Raw genomic sequence first — 16,239 nt, 5'->3', positions numbered from 1 at the left:
GTGTTTTTTTTTATTGCATAGCAACTGAACGGGCGCTGGCAACATGCTGACTTCCTGTTCCGGGTGTCGGACCCCACCTTACTTCCTGTCATACGCATTAGCAACCTACCAAAGACAACGCCATCATCACGCTTTCACCTAGAAGTCGGACCTGTGTGCTTTCTATAGTGTGTGTGTGTGTGTGTGTGTGTGTGTGAGATTGTGAGTGTGTGTGCGCTCCTCAAACATACACTGACCCACCCACATCCCGCCCCCTTCAGTATTCAGCCACTGATTGGACTGCAGAAACAGAAAGAGGTGGTGTGGGCGGGGCTTTGGGTGACAGCATTAGAGACTCCCACAGTCTAAAGGAAATCCCGCCCCTACCAGCCATGGATGTCCAATCAGATTTGATTCCTCTAAAAAACAAGCCTATCATCTTGCAGGGACAAAAACTCAGGACATCCGGGGCCGGAGAAACTGCTAAACCCGCTGTCTCTGTCTTTCTCTCTTCTTCTTCTCTCTTCTTTCTCAGCCTGTTTCTTCGGTGCTCGTTTTCTTTTAGTTGCTCTTTCAAATTAATAATAATAATAATAAGTTATTATAATACTTGTACTTTTATAATAAGAATCAAGTTTATTGAAGAGATGAATTAAGATCATTGAGAGGTATTATATGTACATATACACTTATTGTTTATATGATCTTTTATATATTAATTTTGTCACGTGTAAAAAAAAGCTGAAGTGCAATAGGAAAACGAAGAAAAAAGGATAATTGATTATATATTAAGTGTGCATCTCAATAAGGAAGGTTTGTCAGGGATGTTGCCATTCATTTGTGCCATTTTAACACTACAGCAGACAGCGATGTGTGTGTGTGTGTGTGTGTGTGTGTGTGTGTGTGTGTGTGTGTGTGTGTGTGTGTGTGTGTGTGTGTGTGTGTGTGTGTGTGTGTGTGTGTGTGTGTGTGTGTGTGTGTGTGTGTGTGTGTGTGTGTGAAGGATCAGTAAACGAGTGAAGGTGTATGCTTCAATCAAACTTGCAGACACACCCTTTAAGGGGGCGTTTCTCAATGAAAATGGGTGTGTTTTGTTTGAAGGAGTTAATAAGAGTGAATCCCTCATGAGAACACGCCAGGGTCATATTTCAACCAAAATGAAAAAGAAAGCATATTATTAATATTTGCATTGTGGCATTTTTGTGACAAGCTCATTTTTACGGACATCTTTTTTTTTTACCATAATGCACATGGAAATAATTCATCTTTTTGTATTTGCTTTTGTAATTCGTAAGCTATTATTTGCTTTGATGATGATCATTACGGAAATGTTGAATTGCGGAAACATTACATTAATGAGTAAAAAAAAAAAGTTCAGTTGTCATAAAATAATTGTCACTATGCAAAAATTGGGCCTCAAACTTTAATTTGATTATGCAAAAAAAAAATTTTTATTTTTTTGTGCAGTTTCAAGGAGAGAACAAAAGAAAAACCTTTTGACAAAAACGTACTCTGAGCTCAAAATATCGGCAGTTTATTGCTTTCTTTTCATTTCTGGGTAAAATATGACCTGGACATGTTCTTAACAGGTTTCCTGAGATTCACTCATCAAAGGCCCATTCACACCAACGACGATAACAATAAAATCGTTGAAAAATCGTTCGAAAATCATTTTTCTTTTCTTCAGCTGATGAACGAGAAAAACATTGACAGGCAATCAGAATCCATTCTGCCTTAAGACCGCGATCATTTAAAGCGGCAGAGGACACATAGCAGCGCGCGCTTATAGTTATCGATAGAGTTATCGTTTTTAGTGTGAATGGGCCTTAAAGGTTTGTCTCGGTAACAATGGTGCTATTTTGGAGCTGTTTTAAAAGTGGATCTTCGATGTCGATGCTTTTGTTTAGTGCCCGTGTTACTCTGAATTATGATGTTAGTGTGAATATTGTGTACTTTAAAGGTGCTCAGAAAAGTCATTTAATACATGTTTAATCTGGATGTGCGTTTGCAGCATGTTGAATGCATTATGCGATAAGCTCGTGCTTTCCTCTGTGGTTACAGAACAGTTTTGTACTTTCACCTCACCAGCTCAAACATCAACTAAAGCCTTTTGTAAGGGAAAACATTTCAGTAGATATACGGTTCAGAAAGTGTATATTATCATATGCAAATAATGGTCGTAGTCTCGTGAACGATATGTTGCGTTCCCTAAAACAAGGAAACTGCATTTTGACGCTTTTTGTTCCTTTATTCTTCATGACCGTGTGTATAATTCTGCCGGCTTTGATGTATACAGTGAGTCCCTTTTGCTAATTTAATGTTATTTAATTTTACAAACGCGCTTTTTTAACCAAATTCTCTGTTGTGACAGAGTTTCTCTCCAGATAACTTAATTATCCGTAATGCCAACTGCTCTTACGGTTGATAGATTTATTTTATGTGTAAATTTGGGGTTCCAGAGAACAATATATTGCTTTTTCAATCTGTTTTTATTTTTCTATCCTGTTTATTTTTTGTCTATAATTATAATAATAATAATCTAAAGTCGTACTGTACCAGGACTGTGTTCTATTTTATTTCTAAGGTTCTAAGATGAATTTTTAAAACATGTGAACATTCCATGTCAGAATGTTGGAATTCTGATTACCTCATCGCTCTGCAGTTTCTGTTTGTGAAAATTCAACTCTCAAATTCAAGGCTCAGTAAACTCAACTCTGTCAAATTCATAATCAGTTATCTCTCTCTCTTTCTCTCTCTCTCTGAACACGTCCTCCCTTTCGCTCAGTGTTGTACTTTGTGTCAGTTTTCCGTACTTGGTTACATAATATGTGGATTCTGAATTGGAATTAATGCTTACCCAATAAAGATGTTCTTACACCAAAGCCTGCGTTTGAACTTTTCGTTTGATTAATAAAAAACAATACTGACATTATAGCTCTAATCATTGCACTTGATTTAGGCTAAAAAAAGAGATCTTTATTTTCCATATGCGATAACCTTTAGATTCTCAAGTTATTATAGCTAAGTGAAACTTAAACCATATATATTGTTGCTTAAACAATAAACGCTAGGCCTATTTTATCAGTTAAAATAACTAAAAAAATACAAATGAATGAAAACTATATAGACACAACACTTTACGTAATGTTAATAAAATGTTAGTTAATAAAAATGTCTATGTTAATTTTAGTTCCCAGTGCATTAACTAATGTTAACAGATACAATTTCGGATATTAAAAATGTATTAGTAAATGTTGAAATTAACATTAAAGATTAATTAATAAGTATTGTTCAATCTAGTTCATGTTAGCTAAATTAAACTGTATTGTAAAGTGTTACCTACAAATTAAGAAAACAAATATGAAAAAACCACATAACAAAAATACTATAAAGGTGAAATGAAAACAAAATAGCAAATTTAAATTAAAAACTATGAGAGTAGATCTCAATGATACACTGTAAAAAAAGATCAATACGTTATGACGACATACGTTTTTACATTGCTTTAACGTTTTTCAGTTAAAAAAGGAAAATTGCTTTAGCAATTTTCAACTTTTTTTATGTTATACACAATTCAACAAATTCAACAAATTTTTTAAGTCAGTTTACTGTAATTTAAGTTTAAATGACTTAATCATCCACGTTGATAATTTAAGACAGTGCAAAATAAAATTTGATCACGGAACTTGAAAGGAAAAAGATTTCACAACAAGTGATAATTTCTGTTAATTTATTAAAAACAGCCAACATTACCAAAAGGTTATTTAAATACAAATCTTTATTTAGTATTTTAATCTTGATTTACAGTAATTGCTGTTCATTGTTCAGGTTTTAATACAAATGAATATGATTACAGTAGAAATTGCAGTGCTTCAACGAGTAACTGCAGAAATTTGAGTTAAAAATATTAGTTGCATTAAAGAAAACATCTTGTCCTTCATACAACTAGATCATTATTAGTAGTTTTTAACCTGATGGCGTTCATACACTTTACTGGAATATTTTAGGTTAGAACAAATACAATACAATGACAATAAGCATTACATTGATTACATTTTCAAGTTTATTGTTTTTATTTTTTGAAGTATTATTTGGCAAGAATAGAATGTTCTAGGGTGAATAAACAGTCATCACATGTATAATTGTTTTAGTGCTGTTCTGAATTGTCTTGGATATCAATTTAAAATAAACCACGCCTGATAAACTACTCTGTTGCTTTACTCAAAATTTGATTATCAATATTCCTATTTTCAATCAATTTCACCAAGATTGACAAATACTGAAGTATCTATCGGTCAATGTTTGAGATTTACCTGCTCTGAATGATGTCAAATGTAGTTGAAGAGACTCACATAAGCACCATAAAACTCACACACATGCTTCATAAAAGAAAGTGTGCAAGAATGACGAAAGTGATCAAAATAAAGGGGGTGTGTCCTGAACTACAGGGGGCGGAGCCATGGAGGTCATGTCCACACAGAGCGCGCTCCAACAGCAGGTGTGTCTCAGGTGTGACGCCTGCAACACACACGCACACACACACAAATTACTGCAGAACTGACAGTACTGTTATTGTTGAGTAAAACACTATTTTAAAATAATAATCAAACTTTATAGACAAAAATAATACTAAAAATAACACTGATAGCTAATTGATAACAGGGATGTATTAGACCTGCATACAAATGTTCACACAAATTTGGGTCAAACGACCTCTTCGCATAGAATTTGTGTTTTTCTGTGACAACAATGTAGTGTACTAACTCCGTTTCTGTATCCCGGTAGCAAAGTGAACTAAACTGGGATTGTTTCATGTCAAATCTAAAGTCTGAGTTTAAAGCTGCAGTGTAAGAGATCTAATGCTTTTAAACAATGATGTTGCTGGAAGTCCTTAATCTTCTCTATTACACCTGTTTCTAGACTTGATGACAGCGCAAATATTTATTATGTAATATTTTATGTAATAAAAGTAGTTATAAGCTACTGTGGAACATATTAACCTTTTCTGTAAGAATAGAAGACCAGAATAAATGATTATGTTTATAAAGTCTCAAAAGTACAAAAGAACCCTGCGCTGAATACTACCTTATAATGTAATGCGCTTGATTTGACCTTCGATCTCCACTGGGGGCGCTAGCAGCTTCACTGACACTTACAGTAAATATTACACAGATCGGACTTTAGTACAATTACAAATAATTCAATTATTTCATTTTGGAATCAGTAGGTTTTTAATAACATAAAGCATTTTTTCTCACATTATAAATACACATTATTATTACAATTTAAAATAACTTTTATATTTAAATGCATTTTATAATGTAATTTATTCGATTATTTGATCAAAGCTGTATTTTCAGCAAACATTTGTTTTCATGATCAATGTGGAAAACAGTTGTGCTGCTTCATATTTTTTGTGGAAATAAGAAAGAAATAGAATTGAAAGGTTAAAAGAACAGCATTTAATTAACATTTAAATCTTTTGTAACATAAATGTCTTTTCTGTACTTTTTGATCCATTTTATGCATCCTTGCTGAAAAAGTATTAATTTCTTTCAAAAATTCTTTATGACACCAAACTTTTGTATGATAGTCTGTCTGTATCTGCCTGAGTCTATAGCTATGATTATTTAGGGGTTTTCATCTGTAAATCAATAATTCCCACCCATATGGTCATATGAAGTGCATGTGCCATTATTGATGAGCAGTGTCCTGTTTCCGCCATTACACAATCAGTCGATATGGGCATGCTAGCACAGAGCAAAAGAAGGGCCAAAACACTTTTTTGTTTATTTGAATGCAGGTTATTAAACGTAGCCTATTTCAGGACACGAATGAGTGAGAAACTCACTGTGTTGCGACCATTCCTCCCAGAGATGCGGAAGTTCCTCATCATGTTCATGAGTGTGATCTGAGGTAAACCAGCAAAAAACAAAACAAAACAAAAAAACACTTCTTAATAAGCAAAATTTCACTTTTAACATCATTACTGCGCTTAATGGATAGTTCACCCAAAATGTATGATTCTGTCATCATTTAGGCTACCCTTCAGTTGTTCCAAACATGTATTTGAGTTTCTTCCTTCAACTCTTCCAAATATCTTCTTTTGAGTTCAGCAGAAGACAGAAATTCATACAAGTTTGCAAAAATTTGAGGGTGAGTAATGACAAAATGTTAATCACATACAAGGCTTAAACCATAGTCCCAGATTTAAATGCATGTTTGAGCTGTTTTAACTGAAAGCGACTTGCACTGACATACCTTAAAATAAGTCAGTGTCATTGTTTTGTCTCAAGATAAACACCAGTAATGTTTTTTTTATAATGTTTTTCTAAGGCACGTCTATTAAAGATACTTAATTAAACTAAGGCCTAATCGTGGCTTAATCTAAACCCTCTCTGTGAAACAGGCCTCAGGGTGATAAAGGCAGGGGTAAAGAGTAACCACCGTCGCTGTGCTGGAACAGGAGCTGCCTCAGCTCTCTCAGGGCTCGCGTCAGGTTCTCCAGCTGGTCGTGGAGGTGGATGTTCTCCTCGATCAGTGCGTGGATGGTGTCCTGAAGCTCAAACGCTCGACAACACACGGACAGCAGCAGCAGCAGCAGCAGCACACAAACACACACGCAGCGCAGAGCCCGCGAGCGATGCATCCTCAATACACACTCACACACACCTGTTGTCCTCACAACGACATCTTCACTCAAACACTCGCTGTAGAGCTTCTGCTGGCGGAGGGACGCGCTGCTCTCACACACTCATCTGACAGTCTAATGCAGAGTGAAACGGAGAGAGAGAGAGAGAGAGAGAGAGAGAGAGATCTACTTTATCCAGATCAATTCAATCATTAAGTGAACTCATGAACGCGCTCATAGATTATCCTGATGCAACACGATAAAACACTCCAGCTGCACTGCAGTTTTACCACATAAACCCAGCGAGAACCACAGACTGTTTGTGGGTTTACGGTTTAGCAAGAGTTTGATTTAAAGAGTTTAACCAAAAACCATTAACTCATTCTGAATGACCAAAAAAAAAAGAGCCGTCCAAAACAGCTCACAAGTGTTGTCATTATAGTTAACTAAAATGTTAACAAACTGTTTCTTGAGTAAATTAAACAAAGACAAGCGAAATAAAATGTAAACGATAGATGAAAAGCATAAACTGAAAGAAAAACTGAAAATTTAGAAATGTTGCCTTACAATAAAACAAACATACGGAGCCCCTAAAGGGACGTGGTGGTTTGAAAAAAATTTAGGATGGGAGAATTTTTTTTTTTAATCTTTTGCGTTCCCTCGCAAAGATATTTGCGTTCCCACGCAAACCCTGTTGTGAGCTCGGACAGACACTTCCTGTTTAATGTTCCGCTTCAGACCTCCGTACGTTAATGGAGCATTTCATAGTGTTTGAACTTGGACTCAAATATAAAATGCTGGCAATATTCAAATAGGCTATTCGAAATTCCCGGATCAATATTCTTGAGCTAAACGTTGTTAAAACACAAACGACACCTATTTACAATCACAGGAACCTAGAAAACGAGCTAATTCTCCTCATAATATAATTTTATCTCTAAACAGCCGATTGAGAGACAAGTCCAAATGAGGGGCCGTCTGCAAAGTTCAAATCCCAAACCCATCTTCACATTTTATATTATTAAACATATTCTATAGCTTCACTATGACATTGTGGCCAAATTCAGTTCACACATCACCACTCTCCTGCTGGTTATACTACAATACTTAGTTTGATTTTAAAAAAGCATAGTTGTTATGATTTTTTATGAAATAAAATCAATAACTTCACACTGTTATGTGTAATGCCATCGAAATTCAGTAAGAAAATATAATGCATAAGCTATGATTGTAACTAGCTGCGCACAGTACCAATATAATTTTGTGTAAATAATAGGCCTACTTATTTTTTATGTGCAATTACTTCCCATACTAGCTTTCCTGTAACTCAAACAGTAGAGCGATGGTGCATGCAATACCAAGGTCATAGGTTCGATTCCCAGGGAAGAGCAAGAACTCATAAGAATGTTACATTCTTATGAGTTCTTGCTCTTCCTTTGGATAAAAGAGTTACATCTACAGTTATGCATTTGGAAGACAAAGTGTTGTATAACCAATATTAGAGCAGTGATGTGTGAACTACATTTGGTGTGTTACAGTGGAGTTATTGAATATTTTTCATAATATAAAATGTGCAAAAGCAGTGTAGTATGACCAGTGGGTCACCATTGATGTGTAAGCTGAATTGGGTGGCACTACAGTTTGTAACACTGAAGTTATTGACTATTTTTGTATTTTTGAATATGAGTTGATGCTGTAGTCGTTTGTTGGGTTATATTGCACTTTGCAGATGGTCCCTTGACTTGTCTCTCAGCCGCCTGCACATAAAGATCCATTTAGCCTATATTATAAAGCTCGTTTTGAGGAAAATTGGGTTGTAGCTCGTTGTCTAGGTTACAGTGATTGTAAATAGGTGTCGTTTGTGTTTTAATAACGTTTAGCTCAAGAATGTTGATCCGGGAAGTTCCTTGAGTTAAGCACGGACCCCATTTCTTTATATTTGAGTCCAAGTTCAAACACTATGAAACGCTCCAGTAACGTACGGAGCTCTGAAGCACTGCCAGCAGGACATTAAACAAAAAGTGTCTGTCCGAGCTCACAACAGGTTTTGCGTGGGAACGCAAATAACTTTGCGAGGGAACGCAAAACTTTTGCGTGGGAACGCAAATATCTTTGCGAGGGAACGCAAAGTTTCTCGGGGGAACGCAAAAGTTTTGCGAGGGAACGCAAAAGATTTTTTTTTTAATTCTCCCATCCTGATTTTTTTTTCACCACCACGTCCCTTTAGGGGCTCCGTACTAACAAGCAATAGGCTGTAGAAATATCGGAAAAAATGAAAAAACACAATTAAAACAAACTAAAATTAACACGAAAACTGAAATTCTAAAAAGAAATGCTAATTCAATATTAATAAATACTTTATTAGAATATAAATAACACTATACACTCATTTGCTATTCCAAGCAAATGAGATATGAGAGCTGCAGCAGAGCAAGATTATGTCCCCCTGTTGTCAATAATTGTATCCCTTAAAACATCTGTGATCACCAAAATTGCATATTTAAACGTTGCCTCGTTTAGTATACACGGTTCTATAAATATGTAAATTAGCCCCGCCTCCACTCACAGCAGCTCAGAGATCCACTCGTTAACGTGATTGGTTACGAAGTATTTTGTGACGTCAGAAACACCAGTGATTTCAAACAGGTTTAAAGACGGTCTTTGGTTCACTGCAGTTTTAAATAGAAAAAAAAAAACTATGGTTTTAACTTATGAATTTGCACATGGTTTGTCTTAAATATTACCACAGACAAATACAATTGGAAAACAAGGCCACTAACAGGACATCTCGGATGCATGCACATCTATTTTATACTTAAATTTGGCCATGCAGGATTATTTACACCATGTAAAGAAAGAGGCACTACGATGCATGGAAACACATTTTGTAGCATGAACTGAGATGAACAGGAATGTTAGTGGATGGTACTACCACTAAGTACTATTAATATATATATATTTTTAAAGTAATGGCAGTCAGAAAAACTGTGGTTTAATGCTTCATTACCTTGACATTTTAAGTATGACATTAAGTGTTGATTTAATGGGGAAAATCCTGCTAATCCATTATTCAATCTGCTTTTAATCCAATACCGTAAACCAAGAAAACTTTAAGCCACCTTTTCTCTTCATGAAATGCCTTGTTAGACCACAAGTGACAGTGAATAACTGTAGAATATCCAACCTTGCTTCACAAGTGAAGTGAAGTTTGGGAGATTAATGTTTTGAGAGTGTAGACCATTTAAAAATGAGATCTGCAGGTAAAGAAAGTTTGACCAAAAGCATTTTATTAAGTCAGAAGCTGTAAATGCAACAATTTATGAACTCTTGGGAGCCCTGGCGCGCTTCTTCTTCACCACCACAGGCTTCTGACTCCTCAGGATGGCGCTCACGCGTCTCACAGCCGCCTGGAGGACACAGACAGCATCAGTACACTGGACAACTGAAGTGCATTCATTCCATACTTGAATCTGCTTGAGTTCAAAACATACTGCATCTACTGTGGAGCTCTTGTGCATTACATATAAAAACCAAAATAAAAGTTCAAAATATTTTACCAAAGCAAATTGTGTCCAATTACAAATGGCTAAATTAAAACTGTAAAATTCATGGTAAATCCTTCATGCCTTTGTTTGGCCGTGTAAACTCACCATGCGCAGGTCTCTCCTGTATTTATTTTTGCGGATGATGTTCCTCACGCTGGCGAGGGTGGCGCGAGAGTTCTTGTTGATGGTGATCTTCTCGTATGAGGTGGAAGGTTTACGCTGACCTGAAAACACAGGTAAGCTTCTTAAAAGTACGCCAGCAGATGTTTAAAAGGATGAATGTTTTATTCCAGATAAATCACATTACATTGAGACCTACAGAATCTAATTCCAAAACAAATATCTTGATGCAACTGCATTATCATACAAACAACTAGCATCTAAACAATTCTAATAAAAAAAACTCATTTACTGGGCATTTAAAAGTTGGATCCCTGAAAAAAAGGTTGTCCATCACCTTTTGTCAAAAAATAGCGGAGCCTCACTCACCTGCACGTTTCTTCAGGACGACGACCACACCTTTGCCATCAGCGGCCGGCTCGATGCCAACAGTCTTCTTATGAATGAGACCATTGAAGCGGAAAGAATTCCTGGCTTTTAGGTTATTTGGTTCCTGACCATGAGAGAAAGAGTATGCAAGATTAGAAATCAGAATTATAAATGTATAACAAAAAACACTGGAAATGTTCAGCAGGAAAACTATAGAAGTGTTCGGACAGTCACAGACAGCAGAGACAAAAATGCCAATAATTAAGCTTATCAATTTATTTTATCAAGGTATTTGTGCAAACTGTATAAGATAGTACAATTACACCAATTCCAAGATAGACCGGTTACGGGATTCCTCATCCCTAAGCAATAAACAAAATATTGTGGCAGGCCAGTAAATTACACTTCAGTTTACGCATTGTCAAAACTGTCAGTTTTCATACTCATGTTAATTTGATATGCTGGATCACAGCAGCACAAGGCGATATTAAGACATTTTAGAGATGGAAAAACCCTAAGGCAAAATCAGACACACTAGATTACAACTACAAATGAAAGGATAGGGGGGAAACAAATTTCTAAACTAATCTCTAATCCGGCATCCATTCTCTAAACCAGCATAATCTCTAAACCGGCATTCATTTACCACTTTATTTTCAAAATATTAATCTCCAATGCAAGTTCACGCAACATCTCATATTGTGTCAACACACATGTATTGTGGTGCTCTTCTAAACACATGTTAGAGATTTATATTTTTGGGTTAATATTTAAGGGTTTGGAACATGAGAGGAAGTGAATTTTCATTTTTAGGGTGAACAATCCCTCAAGGCCTTTCACATCAGCAGTGTGTAGCTGAACTGCTGTGACTTACAGTGCTGTACGTCTGTTTGTTCCTCTTGATAAGGAAACTGGAGGTGTTCCTGATGACCATCCACTGCAGGTGGGACGATGCCATAGTGACTCCTGAATTAAAAAAGGCAACAAATAATAAGAAACGTTCTACAATTGGACATCTACAAAACCACATAACCTTACATCCTATAATAAAACAAAATAATTTAAAAAATATTACACACGCACACACATATTATACAGACACACAATTTGAGCCTGTAATACTATCAGAACGCAACCCTCTAATGAAACTACAGAGCTGCAAAACAGCAATGGCACAAACAGCCACCACAGGATACTTAAAACAGATAACGTTCAATTTGAGAGAGAGAATTTTTTATTTTATTTATTATCAGTCGATGCTGACATTTAACATGTTTAGCGGTGCAGTGCTTGTCTCAGTGCAGGCCTCGCTAAGCAACGTCTGTAGAGTTTATAATGAAATATCTTCCTCTTTATTTTCTCTACACCGAATGTTACAGATCACAAGGAGCTTATAACATATTCGATGACCTTATATGAACATTTAATGCTGAAATGTGCGTTATATAGTGTTTAATCGAGCTTTGAAAAGTAACACACGGCGACCACGTTACCTTTTCAGCAGAGGAAGAGAGAAGGAAAGGAATGAGTTCCAGTTCCGGCGGTTCTTACGTAATTTCTTACGCCTATACGAGCGATTAGTAATTTAGTCACTTACATTCGATTCCGAGTGTAGTAAATGACAAAATAATGTATTTCAGGTGTATTTAAAAGGTTTTAGTAAACGTTTTCAAAAACCTTTCTTTAAAAAAAATATTTTAAACAGAACTATATGTTTGATGGACAGTGCGGATGAACATCAAGCGCGCAAACGCGGGTGATGCAGTTTGAGTACGTCACTCGATTTGTGTGCTCCTCGTCATTTTCATGCGTTTTCTAACAACCACAACAACCCAGCTCTGCAAATACATTATTGTGACTATTATTTGAGGATAGTTAAACAACGTAAATGACAGCGGAGCCCAGACTGATTAGATTATTTTACGAAAGATTAAATAACCAGTTAATCCTCATCAGCCAATGCTGCAGTGATGGAGAATGATGAAGATCAGGAGACTCTGGGAGAGAAACTGTATGATCTGATTTATCCTAAACACACTGAGATGACACCCAAACTTACAGGTGATACAGAATCTATCTATCTATCTATCTATCTATCTATCTATCTATCTATCTATCTATCTATCTATCTATCTATCATAGTGGTTTAACTTTAACGTTAGTCATGTCATGCAGGTATGCTGCTGGAGTTGCCTGTTTCTGTCGTGGCTCAGATGTTGTATGATGAAGCTCTGCTGAATAAAGCATTGGAAAGAGCACTGACTGCTCTCACATCATCTGACCACAGGTATCACAAAGTACTGCCACTTGACAATATAACAAGCAGATTTTTTTACACACACACAAAAAAATGGAACTTAAAATGCACAGTGATGGATGGATACAAATCACATTATATTAAGCATACAATGTTGTGACATCACGGCAACAATGTAGCATATACATACTTTTTCACATATTAGGTACAGTACATATTAAGTGCTTAACCTCTGTCGTATTCTCTTCCTAGTGAACCTGTGTCTCACACTGATGATGCGGGGTCTGTGTCCTCCGACTCTCTGGGTGAACAGCTGTATGACCTCATTGACCTCTACAACACTGGACATACACAGAAAATAACTGGTACATTTATTGACACTGCAAAAAAACACCAAATGAGGGAAATTAAAGTCTGTTACAATAGTAACATTGCCATGGCAACTGTGCAGGCATGTTATTGGAGCAGAAGAAGGAGGCGGTAGTTCAGCTGCTGTCGGATCATGTGCTCCTCGAGGAACGGGTCAAGATTGCCTTGAAAACCCTGCAGGAGTAGGTGCCTTTGGATTTTTTATTATCAGTGTCGAGCAGATTTCAGAATTCAGTTCATGAGTTAGAAATTCGAATGAATTACAGAATCTTGAATTGTAATGAGAAACTGCAATTCCAAAACCTCCAACAAACGTGAAAAAAGTCCCCACTGATTATTCTCAATTCAATTCTGAATGATGGCCTTATTATTAGTGTTTGACAAACTCATGTTATACTGGCAAGAATTACCATAAAAATATTACAGGAAAGTTTAAAATATGCTAGAAACAGAATGTCCTCTATCTGCGGCGTAGGCAGGGTGACGAGGCGACGGACGTGAGTGACAGCTCAGACCGAGAGGAAGTGGAATCCATTGGCGAGACGCTTTTCAGTTTTGTGCATCAGTTAGACCCCGTCCACTGTGCTGACATCACAGGTGAGTTATCAAGCTCATTTGAATACAGGGTTCTTAATTGAGAGATTCTGCGTCCGAAATCAAATACTTCCCTACTATACAGTATACGAAAAACAGTACGCCGACAGAGTAGTATGTCCGAATACATATTCAAATAGCAGTTGGCGAAAAGTACTCGGATGACCTACTACTTCAATGGTCACTTCAATATCACTTTACTATTTACTACGAGGCAGTATGCCATTTCGGACGTAGCAAGTGTTTTTGTGCACACTGTGATATGTATTAATGTGCAATTGTGTGCAGGGATGCTACTGGAAATGGATTCTGGAACTCTGCGACAGATTCTGTCTGACCGGAGCATGTTGGAAGTTGCAGTTCAGAGAGCAAAAAGTGCACTGGTACTTCAACCAAATATACACACACATTCAGGGCTGTAGTTCATGTACTCCCTGTCGAAGGATGCGTTTGTGCTTTTAAGCTGTAATATTGCTCACAGTCACAACCACAGCTTTGAGTTACAGAACTTTTAAAGGGATAGTTTACCTAAAAATGAAAATTCTGTCATTTACTCACCCTCAAGTTGTTCAAAACCTGTATGAGTTTCTTCTGTTGAACACAAAAGAAGATATTTTGAAGAATGTCTGTAATCAAGCAGTTGATGGACCCCATTGACTTCTATAGTATGGAGAAGAAAAAAAATCGTATCGATGTCAATGGGGTCCATCAACTGGTGAACTATCCCTTTAAGCTTTTTAAGCTGGTAAATAATGAACAGCTCTTAAGGAGTTTCCTTGACTGAACAAATAATAATAGTTTTCTCTGTCCACAGGAGGAGGTTTTGAGCCCAACACAAATGTATGAATGAGGAATGGAATCACTTGAGGAACTCTGTACTTTTGCTGTACATTTTACATGTATATTTAAAAACGATGTTTTCATGGACTTCTTTTTTTTCATGGATTGTTTTTAGGATTTTTGCCACTTTTTATGTATAGGAATAGGGAAGATAAAATTACTATGAAAGAAAAAAAAGGGGGAATGACAAGGAAAACAGACAGGCGGGATCTGAACCTGCATGAGAAACTCTGCTAAATGTGTCTGGACTCTAGAGCATCTGCACTAAACACTAGTTCATGGCTTTGACATTCCAGGGGCGGCTGCACATTTACATTCTTTTGTTGATTTGTGTCATATATCAGCTATAAAATAATATATGTCTGTAAAAAAAAAATGAAGAGTTTCATACTGTAGTTTTGTATGAGATTCATGTAAATTCTACTAATATTACAGCCATGCAGATAATAAAGACATGATGAAATGCTTTTAAGTACATTGTTTTGTTAGTCGGTTTGTCAGTCGGTTTGTCCTTTTTTTAAAAATTGCTGTCTGCTTTAGCTAGTTAGTGATAGATCTATTGGTGAGAAAAAGATTGTCAGGCTATATTGCACAAAAACACAGTACCGATTAAAAGTTTGGGGTCACTAAGCTTTTTTTAAAACAAATATTACTTTTATTCAGCAAGGATTCATTTAAATCGACTGTAAGTGACAGTAAAGACATTTATAATATTACAAAAGATTTCTATTTTAAATATATTTTTTACTTTCTATTAATCAAAGAACCCTGAAAAATGTTTAATTAGCACAACTGTTTTCAACATTGTTAATAATCAGAAATGTTTCTTGAGCAGCAAATCAGCATATTAGAATGATTTCTGAAGGATCATGTGACATTGAAGACTGGAGTAATGATGCTGAAAATTCAGCTTTGATCACAGAAATAAATTAAATATTAAATACATTGTAGTAATAGCTCACATTATTACTCTTTTTAACTATATTTTGATCAAATACATGCAGCTTTGGTGAGCATGAGAGAATATTCAAAAACATTTAAATCTTACCAACCCCAAACCTTTCACTCACTGCGTTTACATGGTTCAATCGGAATGAAATCAATCCGATTCATGAATCCGAACACGGTGTTTACATGAACTATAAATAAAGTAATCGGGTTGATGTGCGCGTTTTTGTCACAAGATTCAAATCGGAATTGATTTTTTGACATGCGCACACTGCACGAATATACCGCTGTTCGCGCATAACTATTAAACAGCAGACTTAATATTTATCCGTCTAAGGTCATGATTTGGAGACGATGAGCATGAACAGTTTTGCCGTGCTGCTATTGATCACGCAGTAAAACCACGCGCCCAAAACCAGTCGTCCATGGATGATAATCTGAAACAAGCACTGGTGGGACGTTGTCCTGCTCCACTTCACAGACGCTGAGTGAAATGAGAATTTTTTAATGACGGAACACTAATTTATATTCACTTTATTCAACAGGAAGAACAGCTTGTTCCGCGCGTCATACGTCATTACGCTATT

The 16,239-nt window shown here is 36.3% G+C and overlaps 4 protein-coding genes across 4 annotated transcripts in view; 2 read left to right on the top strand and 2 right to left on the bottom strand.

Moving 5' to 3' along the window:
- col27a1a (collagen, type XXVII, alpha 1a) overlaps positions 1-2,861 on the top strand; it is a 72,913-nt gene extending 70,052 nt beyond the window's left edge. The window contains exon 61 of the mRNA XM_077194330.1: positions 22-2,861. Coding sequence (XP_077050445.1) covers positions 22-168 — 147 coding nt within the window. The 3' untranslated portion in view covers positions 169-2,861. The remainder of the gene's footprint in view (positions 1-21) is intronic.
- A 936-nt stretch (positions 2,862-3,797) lies between these two features.
- LOC143757240 (uncharacterized) lies at positions 3,798-6,730 on the bottom strand. The gene is made up of 3 exons (XM_077248219.1): positions 6,427-6,730; positions 5,831-5,890; positions 3,798-4,497 (listed from the first exon to the last, which is right to left on the bottom strand). The coding sequence occupies exons 1-3, from the start codon at positions 6,626-6,628 to the stop codon at positions 4,361-4,363; spliced, it is 399 nt and encodes a 132-aa protein (XP_077104334.1). The 5' UTR covers positions 6,629-6,730; the 3' UTR covers positions 3,798-4,360.
- A 3,150-nt stretch (positions 6,731-9,880) lies between these two features.
- Positions 9,881-12,229, bottom strand: rpl28 (ribosomal protein L28). The gene is made up of 5 exons (XM_077194329.1): positions 12,138-12,229; positions 11,519-11,610; positions 10,645-10,768; positions 10,261-10,379; positions 9,881-10,017 (listed from the first exon to the last, which is right to left on the bottom strand). The coding sequence occupies exons 2-5, from the start codon at positions 11,600-11,602 to the stop codon at positions 9,928-9,930; spliced, it is 417 nt and encodes a 138-aa protein (XP_077050444.1). The 5' UTR covers positions 11,603-11,610; positions 12,138-12,229; the 3' UTR covers positions 9,881-9,927.
- Positions 12,230-12,390: 161 nt separating this feature from the next.
- Positions 12,391-15,176, top strand: LOC143700006 (uncharacterized). Its single transcript, XM_077194328.1, has 7 exons — positions 12,391-12,705; positions 12,820-12,931; positions 13,154-13,266; positions 13,353-13,452; positions 13,746-13,867; positions 14,153-14,247; positions 14,679-15,176. Exons 1-7 carry the CDS (start codon positions 12,615-12,617, stop codon positions 14,712-14,714), a joined length of 669 nt encoding a protein of 222 aa, XP_077050443.1. The 5' UTR covers positions 12,391-12,614; the 3' UTR covers positions 14,715-15,176.
- The last annotated feature ends 1,063 nt before the right edge of the window (positions 15,177-16,239 follow it).

The sequence above is a fragment of the Siphateles boraxobius genome, unplaced genomic scaffold (genome assembly GCF_051911475.1).
Source record: "Siphateles boraxobius isolate OS27281-9 unplaced genomic scaffold, OSU_SipBor_1 11, whole genome shotgun sequence".
In the NCBI taxonomy this organism is placed as follows: Eukaryota; Metazoa; Chordata; class Actinopteri; order Cypriniformes; family Leuciscidae; genus Siphateles; species Siphateles boraxobius.
The sequence above is the reverse complement of the archived record's forward strand: the minus strand, read 5'-3'. Positions and strand labels throughout refer to the sequence as shown.

What these genes read in the sequence shown, in the direction of transcription:
- LOC143757240 (XM_077248219.1), bottom strand. Translation starts at nt 6,628, where the DNA reads ATGCATCGCTCGCGGGCTCTGCGCTGCGTGTGTGTTTGTGTGCTGCTG. An exon ending in CCTGTTCCAGCACAGCGACG is followed by an intron (nt 5,891 to 6,426) that starts GTGGTTACTCTT and finishes GGTTTACCTCAG; the next exon opens with ATCACACTCATGAACATGAT. An exon ending in GGAGGAATGGTCGCAACACA is followed by an intron (nt 4,498 to 5,830) that starts GTGAGTTTCTCA and finishes TGTGTGTTGCAG; the next exon opens with GCGTCACACCTGAGACACAC.
- LOC143700006 (XM_077194328.1), top strand. Translation starts at nt 12,615, where the DNA reads ATGGAGAATGATGAAGATCAGGAGACTCTGGGAGAGAAACTGTATGAT. An exon ending in GATGACACCCAAACTTACAG is followed by an intron (nt 12,706 to 12,819) that starts GTGATACAGAAT and finishes CATGTCATGCAG; the next exon opens with GTATGCTGCTGGAGTTGCCT. An exon ending in ACATACACAGAAAATAACTG is followed by an intron (nt 13,267 to 13,352) that starts GTACATTTATTG and finishes GCAACTGTGCAG; the next exon opens with GCATGTTATTGGAGCAGAAG.
- rpl28 (XM_077194329.1), bottom strand. Translation starts at nt 11,602, where the DNA reads ATGGCATCGTCCCACCTGCAGTGGATGGTCATCAGGAACACCTCCAGT. An exon ending in CGTCCTGAAGAAACGTGCAG is followed by an intron (nt 10,380 to 10,644) that starts GTGAGTGAGGCT and finishes CTGTGTTTTCAG; the next exon opens with GTCAGCGTAAACCTTCCACC. An exon ending in ACAGGAGAGACCTGCGCATG is followed by an intron (nt 10,018 to 10,260) that starts GTGAGTTTACAC and finishes TGTGTCCTCCAG; the next exon opens with GCGGCTGTGAGACGCGTGAG.